The sequence below is a fragment of the Apaloderma vittatum genome, unplaced genomic scaffold (assembly GCF_000703405.1).
Source record: "Apaloderma vittatum isolate BGI_N311 unplaced genomic scaffold, ASM70340v1 scaffold14, whole genome shotgun sequence".
In the NCBI taxonomy this organism is placed as follows: domain Eukaryota; kingdom Metazoa; phylum Chordata; class Aves; order Trogoniformes; family Trogonidae; genus Apaloderma; species Apaloderma vittatum.
The window spans coordinates 46,605-58,948 of NW_009711934.1; the positions used below are offsets into that span (position 1 = coordinate 46,605).

The 12,344-nt window shown below is 34.0% G+C and overlaps 1 protein-coding gene across 1 annotated transcript in view; it reads left to right on the plus strand.

The window, feature by feature from the left end:
- Window positions 1–12,344, plus strand: part of RTTN (rotatin) — a gene marked incomplete at its 5' end in the record, with an annotated part of 78,598 nt that overhangs the window by 46,272 nt on the left and 19,982 nt on the right. Inside the window, 6 exons of the mRNA XM_009867785.1 lie at window positions 1,937–2,019; window positions 8,504–8,615; window positions 9,545–9,743; window positions 10,771–10,861; window positions 11,862–12,015; window positions 12,167–12,304. Coding sequence (XP_009866087.1) covers window positions 1,937–2,019; window positions 8,504–8,615; window positions 9,545–9,743; window positions 10,771–10,861; window positions 11,862–12,015; window positions 12,167–12,304 — 777 coding nt within the window. The remainder of the gene's footprint in view (window positions 1–1,936; window positions 2,020–8,503; window positions 8,616–9,544; window positions 9,744–10,770; window positions 10,862–11,861; window positions 12,016–12,166; window positions 12,305–12,344) is intronic.

Consider the following 12,344-nt stretch of genomic DNA (forward strand, 5'->3'; position numbering starts at 1 on the left):
GCACCCCCAGCGTGGCACACAAGAGCCAGCCGTGGCCTTGGTCACTGTAGAAATAAGTATCAGCAAGTCCCAGGCAGTAACTGCAAACATCAGGTGTTATCACTGCCAGTAGCACACACTGTCTGCAAAAACATGCTGCGAACTTCAGAAAGTGCAGCCCTTTAGAGGAAACTGAACTGGAAAGTAAAAATCACTAAAGAGAATGGGTTTTTTAGCTAAAACCAGGACATATGCTGAAGTTAGCTGCATTTTAAGAGATTCTGATAAAATTCATAGACTGATCAAATTTAATACTTGGATTGGTTTGACTTTTTTTTTTTTCTTGCGCTCTATACCCTTGGAGTATTTCAGAACTTTTACACTGATTAATCATTTTCTGAAAAATATTTCTAAGTTTTACTATGATACATTGTGGGAACTCACATTCTTGTCCAAAGGTGTATTATGATTTTAAATTTAGAAAACTAGGAAATTCTTCAGAGAGCTCAATTAGTAAAAAATTAATAAGTTCATCCTTTTTGGTTTCTTTCTTTTTTGTGTGCTTAAGTTTCTGTATTTACATTTTCTAAGACTACAGATTTAAACAGTTCTTATAGTTCTACTTCTGTTAAACTTATGTTACAGAAGCATAAACAGAAGAGGAAATGTTATTTCCTGTACCAAGTTATGACTTTATGACAGACCGAAGGAAAAGTAGTATTCTTGGTTAACTCACTGAGTTATCAGAGAAGTACCTCAGCAGTATGCAAAATTCCGGCATAAAAATCCTCAGTTTCTTCTGTGGCTGCTTTATTTAACTATCTATAAGTGTAATTTTTTTTTTAATCCAACACGTTTCACTCCTTCCATCATCCTCTTATTTGTGCCTGTGATAGTTCTGTTAGCTGATCAATATTGTATCTAAGAGCAACTTGAACTCCAAGATTGTAGAACTTTTCAGTTGAGATTATGTTTTATTGGGTTATTGAAAAACAAAGCCAAAAAGCTGTTTCTCACAGGAGCCTTGAAATAAGGGGAAAGAATTATTATATTTTAGGAACAAGAAATAAAATTTTTGTTTCTGAAAAAGGGAGGACAGGACAATGTTTGCTCCATCTCAAAAGCTATAGTGCTTGAAAGGCTTGTAAGCCCTTCGTAGGTTCAGAATTGTGTTATTTATCTCTAATGACCTTTTTCTGCTTTTAATCTATTTTCATCTGTCTATTTTAATCTTTTTCATCTATTAAGATCTTGCTTTGGTTTATCCTCCTGTAAACATTTTTACTGTTTTTTTTTCCCCAAATGTATTTTCCTCACTTTTTTCAGGAATAAAAATCCCCTCATCCACAAAGTTATGTTAAAAATAAAATTAATTAGCACAGTTGAGTAATTAACTAAGCTATGTATAGGACTTCTACCCATGTGGATTTTGTACTCATAATCTGTGTAACCCAGTGCTTTATTCTTTGTTGTTTTCTAAATGTGTGAAAGCCTCAAAGCCTATTATTGACAGGTTTGTGCTATAAAATTTTGTCACGTTTTATTCTGAAACAGATTTACAAGGTAATTCTTCTTTCATTATATTTATGAATATTGCTACTCTTTAAACTGCTTCTCTGAAAATATCGGTTTGAACGTTTTGAAGACAAGGACATTGTTCATTATGTTTGTGCTGTGACACGCTAGTATCTTCAGTGCTTTTGTACCATTACTTTTAAATAAAACTAAATCTGAACTATTCAAGGAATATGTTCAAAGGATTTGCTGGATAAGAATTCATAGATACAGTTGTGAAAATTTATATTCTCAGATCTCCAGAAGGGTATCTGTGCTTGGCTACTTTTCTGTTTCACTGAAGCAGTCCTTTGAAAAGCTTGTTATGCTCTCTGCTGGTCTTGCAGTAATGAAAAAAAGCTCTTCTGTTCACTTTAAATTTTTGTTCTTTTTATTCCAACAGATTTTGATGATTCTCTCAATCTTTGGAAGGCTCCATCTAGTCAAAGTCAATCTTCACATTCTCAGTCAACATCCGAAACTATGGTAACTTGCAATCTGCTTAGTTTAAATATATTGTTTATGAAACGCTTTGAAGAAATTTAGCACTTTTACAAATGCTTAAAACGCCAACAAAACACAAAATAAAACTGAAAATAAGAAAGCTGAAACCAAAGTGAAATTTACTCTGAAGTCGCTTTAATATGCCAAAAAACCCTTTAAGAGTTATTTACCTAAGCAAAAAAAAAAAAGCTTACCATGACTAGCTAAATGCCTAAGACAGTGCTGAATAATGTAGCTTCTCACAGCAAAAAATATTCTCTAGATAGTACTTTGTAATTGGCTTTATTGACAAAATGCAGTCATCTCTATCTACAGTTGTCACTTCTGCTGCTTTTATCCAAACTCTCCTTTCAAAGTGAACCTGTATTTACAGTACACACGTACAGAACTGGATCAATCTAAACCTCACAAGTACATTGGGTTAAAATTATGTTCTGTGTCACAATAAACTCTGAATTCTGAAAATGCTTGTGTGGCACAAGTGTTTTCAAGACCTGAAGTGTGAAAAATATAACAAGGCAAGTGGCTGCTTGAGAAGTTTGTTTCTGGCTAGGATGATTACTGCAATGAAATTCTGTAAACTTACGCTGTCTTTTAAGGCAGGAAGTGCATAGAAAGAAAAACTGAATTATGTTCTTTCAGTTCCAGAATAGATTTGCAATATCAGATCAGGCTGAGGAATAAAGCTTCCTAACATTCCTTAGTTACCTGATAAAAATAATCTTTTTTCCAAGACTGGAGCATAACTGTGACATGTTGCACTGAAATCCATTTTTATAATTTTATATTTTCCTCAAAAATTTTTGATTCATGAGTAACCTTATAATGTAATATTGAAGCCATAATATCACAGCTTGGAAGTTTCTTTTTTGTTAAACATATGTGCTGTTATAACAATAAAGAACAAGATACTATCTTATTTTATTGACTAAAATTTTCTCTACTGTTTTCAATGTACTATAAATGTATTACTGTCTAGTACTGTTAATGTTATCTCAAATATTTTTAAAAAATCCACCAAAATATCAAACTCTAATTTTAAGCTAAAATTTCTCTTTACTGGAAATTTTATTATTGAATTTGATTTTTTGTTCATCTAAAACAAAACATCCAAAAAAGCTTTAGGGTTATTTTAAACACAAATGTTTGAATTTGAGTATCTGAAACTAAAATGTATGATAGTACATGCAAATCAGGAGGTAGGTACTAACATGAATAGTGCTTAAAAAAATATTTCCATAAGAATCTCATGTTGTTTGAAAGCAGTTATTTCCAAATTGCTTTTTACTGAATAAATGGAGCGCCATAAAAGTTGAACAAATTTCATCTTGTTTTTTTTTCCTGTTTCTTGAGGGAAAAGTTAAATTTTAGCAATTTTTATGAGAGCTGAGTGTCTCATCTGCTTAAAATTGTGCTTGAGTTCTCATAAAGAGTTGAAGAATTCATTACATAAAATTTCTTTCCACTTAAGTAGCTTAAAAGAAAAGAGGAAAACATAATTTGGAATCTCCTAGATCAGATTATTATATTTTTAAAGTAGCATCATAATTTAACATAAAGGCATAACTCTACAATTTAATTTAACAAATGGACAACTAACTGAAGTAGAAAGCCCAGGAGCGTACTAAGATACACTCGTTTGTATCAGTCTGCCAGGTGTTGTAGACATCGTATTTGCTAAGATTATGCCCTTAGATCTTTTGTAAGAGAATTTTATTCAAGTTTTTTGTTCTGTTTTCTTCTCCTCCTTAATTTCCATTTGTCCTTCATGGACATTTTTAGTAGCTGTAAACTCTTGGGTTTATTAATGAAGTTTCTTACTTTAAAAAAATACCAGTGCTGACATGACGGATGATAAGTTTCTGAGCTAGAAGGCAGGAAACAGTGATCTGATTTTCCAAAGACAATATTAATTCGGAGAAGAAAGATGAAGGTAGGGAACTGAGGCTAAATGCAAACTCTGTTCCAGAGGGCAGCTAGTGACTGTTAAGTGTCTTGTTTGTTAAGTGTGAAATTTGGAAATACTTTTAAAAACTCAGACTTGTCCTGAAATCAGGCATTTGCAACACGCTCTGATATAACTTCAAATGTTATGTTCCTACAGTTTGGTACAAAGCTTTCAGTTTTGATGTATGAGAAAAGGAATATATTTATTAAGTCATTACAGAAAGTTTGCAGAAGTCTCTAAATTTTCTACATTCCAGGAAGATGTATTTATTCCAAGCCCACTAGATGGCACGCTTTACCCATCACAGATGAAAGCTAGTATGCAGGTCTTAACTGAACGTAAAAATGTTTTCCTTGTGTATGGTATGGGTTTAATGACAACAGCCACAAATAACTGAGAGTTATCAGCAATCAAGCCAAGTAGAATTGTTTGTATCAGAAGCTCTTCTCTTATGTTTTTATTTTTTTTAAAAAAACACTTCTGAATATGTACCTATCCATTCATTTCATGACTGTCAGTCTAGAAGTTGAAACTGTTTTAGTTTTTTCTTCAGTAAGCCACATCTTGAAAATCTTTACAGACACAAAAATAATGTCTTTTTACTGAAATATGTGAATTTCTTTTCTGTGAGGAGAAAAGGTCTGCTGGATTTATTCTTTTTTTTTAAAAAACAGTTTTGACAAAACGAAAAAGATACTATTAGTTTTCCCTGTTTTCAGATTTCACATAATCAATACTTTAATTGAGCTATCTGCTATCAAAGGCTAATTTCACGCAGGGTTCATTTAACCTTCAGTGAAAACAGTATCTAAATTAGTTTTTGGCTTCATCTTTTTTCTTTTTTCCCATACCCAAATTTTCCCCTAAATTTGCAGAAAGTAAAATTGAGAAAATTAAAGAGCAAATATATGAATAACAGATTTTTTTTTCTTTAGTCTATAAAATAGTCTGTCAGAGGTCATGCAGAGGCCATAAATACAATTTTGCCCATTTGATAGAGCAAGGAATAGCGATGTAGGGATTAAATCAATGATACAAGGTCATGTAAAAGACAACAGCAGAGTGTATTTAAGATTTAAACGTCTTTAAGATTTCAGTGGATTACAGATTTTTGTCAAATTTACCTTTATTTTTCTGTAAACTGGAATGTAGATATCACAAAAAGTCCAATTATGACAACATTAAAATTCTATTTTTCATAGAATTCATAGTTTAAACATTAACTTGGGGTTTCGTTACAGAGAACAAATCTGTTCTTGTTTTAACTAGTGTGTTGTTTTGTATTTAGTCAGCATGGAGATACTTGCTTCATGCAGCAGAAATACAGTAGGGCTGTTCTGTGTCCAGGACTGCTTAGCAGTTATTTAAAAACTTGACCTAAAAATGGTGTAGGTTTAAGATGTACAGATATTTCCCAGATAGCTTTGAGTCATGGCCATTCTTTCCTATGAAATCTTCTTGCTATTTTATAAAAATATGTGCTTTCTTTTCTGGAACCATAATTACCAGAGTGCTATACGTTTAAGTGATTTAAACCTTTGAGAAGAGAACTGAATAGAATTAATCACTGCAAGCCTCTTAAAGGAATGCCAGACGGATTTTTATACTAGAGGTTAAGAAAAGACCTTTTATTCATTCCTAGTAGATAAATGACAAAACCCGCACATTTCTCCTGTGTTTCCACTCAGACAGTTTTTGTATTCTTTTGTATTAGTTCTAACCTGCAGTCGCCATCTCCCCACACACAACCCTTTCTTATCTCCAATTTAACACCTGTCCAGAGTCTGGTGTTTCACTCTGGAGCAGCAGAATGCTTCCTTGCTCCCAGAAAGAATATGGTGGCAGTAGTAAATAGCCCTTAGCACATACAATGTCTCAGACCCCAGTTCATCTTTATCAAAGATCATTTATGAAAGCGGTCTTTCTTTTCTTTCCTGAAAAGCAGAGCACTGTGGAAACAGCGTCATTGTGATACTGTGCTCTTTCTGTTAAGACAGCAAAAAAATTCTGGGTTTAACCCATGTTCCTCTGTGAATCAATTACCAAAAAATGTTCCATCAGTGCAGGAAGCTGGTATTTTTTTTCTAAACAGATAAAGCTTTTATTGTTTAGGTTTGTTTGTTTGCTGTTTAACATATTTAAGACTTTATTTTTATTTCTTTGCTCACAATGTTTAGACAGTTTTAGAAGATGGAGAAAGAATTGAGTGATGTAGAAAATATTAGTCAATAATATGTGAAAGCTTCTATAAATTCATAATAATATCTTTAAGATTATTTTCAGCATCGTAATAATTTCTTTAGGGCTTTACTTGTTGCAGAACCACCGTATGGACTGTTAGAAAGTGTGTTTTGCATTTGTACTTTTTAAGAAAAGGTTATAATTTTTTTTTTAAAATTACTAGAATCCCTAAAATTGAGGTTTGGAGCTGAATAAATGCAGAATTTACAATGTGTCAAGCTGGATTGATTTACTCTGATGTAAATAATGGGTTTAAATAATTATTCAAATCAGCAAGCCTTGAACTTCAGGTAATTTATTTTGATTAGGCAATATGGGTTTTATTTGTATAATCTAACCAGAAATTGAATTTCAATTGATTGGTACAATTTGGTACTGCATTTTGCTAGAAAAAAATTGTTTAGACAAGCATGTCTTAGAATTTATGTGACCCAAGCTATATGTGAATTCTGGATTTCAGACACGTGTCCCAGATCTTATTGTAGCTTGTCTGCTGTGTTACAATAACCTTCTGGGTTTTTTGAGGAAAAACTGAGCACGCTTGAGGAGAAAGATTGAAGAGTGTAGGATGGATGGTAGTGGGAGACCGGAAGAAAAGAGGAGAGAGAAGGGATTTGCAGCATGGAGGTAGCATGCGAGGACTCTGGACTCACGTAGAGATGTGCTGATAGAAGCCTAACAATATTTGGAATTAATAGGCAATGCAAGGTGGAGTTAAACCTTCGAGGGAATGAGAAAAGACTAAATAGAGAATTTGTGTAGCTCAGAATGCTGCTCAATAAATCAAGGCCGAACCTGGAAAGCAGTGACCTAACTACAAGGATACCATAGCTAGGAAGAGAGTACTCTGTGATTTTGTTGCCTCTACCTTTGTTGTCATTAAGTGACTTTTGACTATTCCGTAGCTAAAACAATATTCCAGGTGATATTAGAATAAAACTTTAAAAGGGAAAACTTTTAAATATTTCAGTCTTCCATAGGAAAGCTCACTGTGGGGAAGAGTCTAATAGCATCCTTCTTCAAGCTGAAACTGTCTCGAGATTTCATTGGATTCTTTACACCAAATAGTGAGACTCTTTGGAAAATCGTAGAATCATGGAATGTCTTAGGTTGGAAGGGACCTTAGAGATGACCTAATCCAACCTCCCTGCCATGGACAGGGATGCCCTTAACTAGACCAGGTTGCTCAAGGCCTCGTCCAACCTGGCCTTGAACATCTCCAGGGAGGGGGCATCCACAGCCTCTCTGGCAATCTAATCCTGAGTCTTGCCACCCTGGTACTGAAGAATTTCTTCCTAAGATCCAGTCTAAACCTATTCTCCTTCAATTTAAATTCATTTCCCCTTGTCCTATTGCTGGACACTCTTGTAAAAGTCCTTCTCCAGAAAGAAAATTTTATCTGATGTGAAGTGTCCAGCTAGAAAACAAAAACAAAGAGTGAAAAGAGACCTGACATGGGAGATGCTTATGCCATTCTCCGAAACAGTTCACATGTCTTGTGTTTCAAAAGCATATTATTAAGCTGGAGACTCTAGTTCTTCGGATCTCAAGGTTGTGGTTTTAAACACAGTAGCAAGAGCATTAAGAACTTTTGAAAGCATGCAAAATTAATATGATAAATAATGTAGAACTGGTAGAAGGAGCACGGCAGTATGACAGTAAAATTATCTGCTGTCCTGTAAATATCTCTTATCTTCACCGTGAAATGAACATTTATAGGGATGACAGGACTAAGGTTAAGAGAAATACCCAGAGTTGGAAAGACTCTGGGAACTTCAGCTCTGGCTGATGACTAATGCACTTGTGATATTTTTATCTTGACGTGTCCTGGTAAAAATGGACAAGTGCTGATGTTCTCAGTAGACCAAATAGTCCATGAAAAATTTGAGTTTAAATGCTTCAGTAATGCCTTTCTATCTTAGTCCAAACATATATTGAGTCAATTATATGGATGAAAAAGAAGGATAAAGAGGAAAAGGAATTTCCAGTAACGTGGGCATTGATCAGTTTTTAACTGGAATGTTTCAAGCTGTTCATATTGCACATCTTTCAGTAATTTCAACTTTTGTGTGTTTATAAATGATGTGTACACAGATAGTGAGCAAAAATTAGTCAAATTGGTTTTGAACAGTAATTCTTACATAGTTTTGGTTTTGTGGATTTGTTGGTTTTGCTGGGTTGATGGTGTTTCCCCCTACTGCCTCTTCAAGCAAATTTAACCAGAAGTCTGCTCTATAAAAGTTGGAACCAACTAGTTTCTTTATTATGTCTTTCTAGATTCGATCTGCATCACCATCCCTGAGGAGTGTTACTGGGCTTCAGGCAACAGCCCCAACAAATTCGACCAGTTTTATTCCTGAAATTGTTGCTGATCGGCTTATGGCACAAGGTAAGGCAAATATTAAGCTCGTGTACATAGTAATGAATATGATCAGAGAGTTATAGAATAGTTTTGGTTGGAAAAGACCTTTAAGATCACTGAGTCCAAGCATTGACCGAGCCCTACTAAGTCAGCCACTAAACCATGTCCCTTGTCTCTTAAACACCTCCAGGGATGGTGACTTAGCTACCTCCCTGGGCAGCCTGTTCCAGTGACTGACAACCCTTTCAGTAAAGAAGTTCTTAATGTTAGCTTGCCTATATTCCAGTACTTGTACATGCAAGTAACGGTTGTATAATGCTGAAGCAATCACCACTGGTGCTTCTAGTGGTTGTTTTGGAAGATAAACATAAACCACTTCCTTTACAATTAAATAGAGTGAGTTTTATTTGACAGAAGTAAGTAAAAATGGTTGGTACTGCTTGAAAGTAACTCAGGACTTGGATTCTATTCCTGTAAACCAGTCACCGCTTCAAAAGATTCAACTTTGGTAAAACTGTCATATGCATACATGCAAACGCACAGATGTATATATAATTCCTTTTATATATAGTAAGAGAAAAATGTGCATAATGTAAAACAATAAAAAAGTTATGTATGTAGATAAATGTAATCTACAAATATAAAGTAGTACTCTTTTAAAGAGAGAAATGAAAATGTATATCTTTTAAAATTGACCATTTGTCTTTAACAATTACTAGTGCCTTGTGGAAGGAACATTTTATTTCAGAACTATTTTAAATAACACTCTTCCTGTATCTGATTTCATGTTTGTTAGGTGTTTTGTGTTTGTATTTTGGTTTTTTTTTTCTTGTTGCAGGGTATACTGTTTTAAATGTAGAGGAAACTTGGATATTTTATGAAAAATAAGAAGCAATTTGATTTATATAGCTGCTCTAATTAAACTTTTTTTTTTTTTATTATTAAATGCATTCTAGGTCAAAGCGATACAACCACAACAGAATCTCCAAGTCAACATGGTTATCCTGTGTCTGCCACTCTGTCTAAGCAGCGTGCTGCAGTCACACCTGCCCTTTTGTCAGCTGCTTGCAGTCTTCTGCACAATCTGTTGGTTGTCACACCAGAAGATACTGGAATTGCTCTTCAGCAAGCGCATTTGCTAACAGCTCTCAGCAGGTACGAGATCAATAACTGCTGAACTACAAACAAAGTGTAGCAGTAGTGGTGAAAAGTTTGAAATGAAATCTACTTGTATCTCTTACCAAAACTGTTAAATATATTGATTACTTTTTCTTTCTGAAGTGTTAAAAAATGCCTTTAAAAAAAATACAGACAACAAAAAAGAAGAATTTAGATTGTTTTTTTCACAGAAAAGGTCGTCATATTGGTGGTTCCATTTGTGGTGTCTGTCTTACACAGGACTACTGTGTTCCTCTCGTAACGTTTTAGGTTTTTGCCTAGATGGCCATTTAGTCATCCTTTTTTGAGGGGTAATTTTTTATTTTTATTTTTTTTCTTTGATAGAACAATGCATGATATAGTCAAGTGTTTAAAATTCCAGATCATTTCAGTTTATTTTGATTTTCTTCTTTGAATTGTAAGCAATATTTTGAGGATGAGCCACGGGCTGTCACACTAAAAGAGAGTAAATAATGCTTGCCAGATTTGGAAAAGTATTGGATGATAGACTCTAGTGCTTTGTCTCTTTTTTAACGGAGAAAACGCTTCAAAATTATCTTCAGATTGTATTCCATGTTTCCATTTGCATTGTAACATATTCTTTCATCTGAGGGAAGTGTTTGGAAGTCCTGAAGTGAAGCATGAAAATTAGTTCAGGTGGTTTTTTTTAAGGTTTTCAAGAGCTTTTGTAGTTGCTTTTCATACTGCCATTAATGAAAAAACCCACCCCTTGTCTGAATACAGTTTATATTGTTGCAGAGCTGTTTATTTTTCTACAGGAAAGAAAATAATAATCAAATACAACCAAACATTTTTTTTAGCAGCGCAGTAACAGCCGCTGGTACTTGTTAGCCTGTTTCGAAACACCTTACTGCTGCTATAGTTGCCATTGGACTAAACTTAGAGCTAAACCCTGCTATTTTAAGCAAGTTCTACAGAATTTATTTTTACTCTGTTGTCTTCTACTGATGTTAAGTTAGTAGAATATTTAAGTATATTTCTAACCAACTTTATTTTATTTTAGTCTTGTAAGTGCTAATCTGGTTGAGAGATGTATCTTGGAACTGAAAACTCCATTGGGTCATACATGTCATACAGAACATGTAAAAGCTCAGGTTAGAGAAGCGTTTGTTACTTTCTATATTTTAAAAAAAATTAATTATGTTTGCATATTCTATATTCATTAACATAGTCCAGACACACTGCTATAGGCTACATTCATGTGAATCTCTGTGCTTTTGACATGGAATAGGAGAAAATAAGCCATGGTATATTCAACACTGAACAATTAATTTCTGTGTTAGAACTATACCTAGAACCATTAAACTGAAACTCATTTCTGTTTTAAAAATATAAACTGAGTTTAGCAGTTACAGAAATCATATTATAGAATTTGTTTGTATAGTATTGAAGTATGAGCCAGCTACAATAACTGACACATTTCTTATTTATTTTCTGCAATAAAGCTGACTGCTTTGCCTTGTCTCCAGTCCCACACTTAGATAGTTCTCAAATAATTTTGATGTGTGTGAAGTATATAAGGTTACTGCCAACTACTCTTGCATCAAATTTAACTATGTTGTATATATAATGTATAAAACATACTATGTTCATGGCATAGCATCATTTTAAAGCTTCTGTTGCACTGCATTCAGATTTACTTTGAAGAAAGGTAACTGGGTTGTTAAGAAAATGTGTTTCTGCAGAAATCTTGTGAGAATCAATAAATAAAATATGTCAGGAATTGTTTTTTTTCCTAAAGCTTCAAATTGAGCTTCTGTTTTCAGGAAGAACACACAAATTCTTCAACCACTTTTTATGGTTTTCCTTGTGTACTTCTAGAGGATATGATGCTGTACATTTAATGAGAGTTGTGACTTTCTCACAAGGAACTTTATTCTTTGTCGCTAGAAAATGGATTTCAAGGATGTGTTTCCAGACTAGGAGTTTTGTTTCATTTTCTAGAGCAAAAATTAGAGGAAAAATTTTCAATTTATATCGTATTATTCTTTGTAAGTGTTGTATATCAATTCAAAATGTTATAAACCAGTTGAGGTAATGTGGGATGTACAAATATATATCTTGATTTCCTATCTTCTAAAAACTGTTTAACAGGTGTTATTACTACTTCGGTACTTATCATCTGTGTCAAGGCTTCTGAAATCATGTTTGTTGGTGGACTCTCAGCTTGTAATTCAGGATGAACTGTTGGAACCTCTCTTGGGAAATACCTTCAAGATTCTCACCATTCGCTCCAAAGACGAGTTAGGTAATGAAGTACCTTGTTTCCAGTACACCTAGGCAGAGGCAGATCTTCATTTGCGCACCACCTTCATTTAAATTGACTCTTGTCAGGCTTAGCTACCCAGATTTGTGCACATCTCTAAGTGGTTTGATTTTCTTCTGTATTATCTTTGCAGATACCGAGGTAACATCAGAACTTCATGAAACATGGGTAGACTTTTTCAACCTTCTAGCTACATTGTTGTGGAAGAGTGGCCAAATATGTTTTCCATCTGTGACGGCAGCCCTTGCAAATCATTGTACAGCAATAATTGGTAATAACTACTCCTGGATGGATTTTAACCTAGCAAGTAA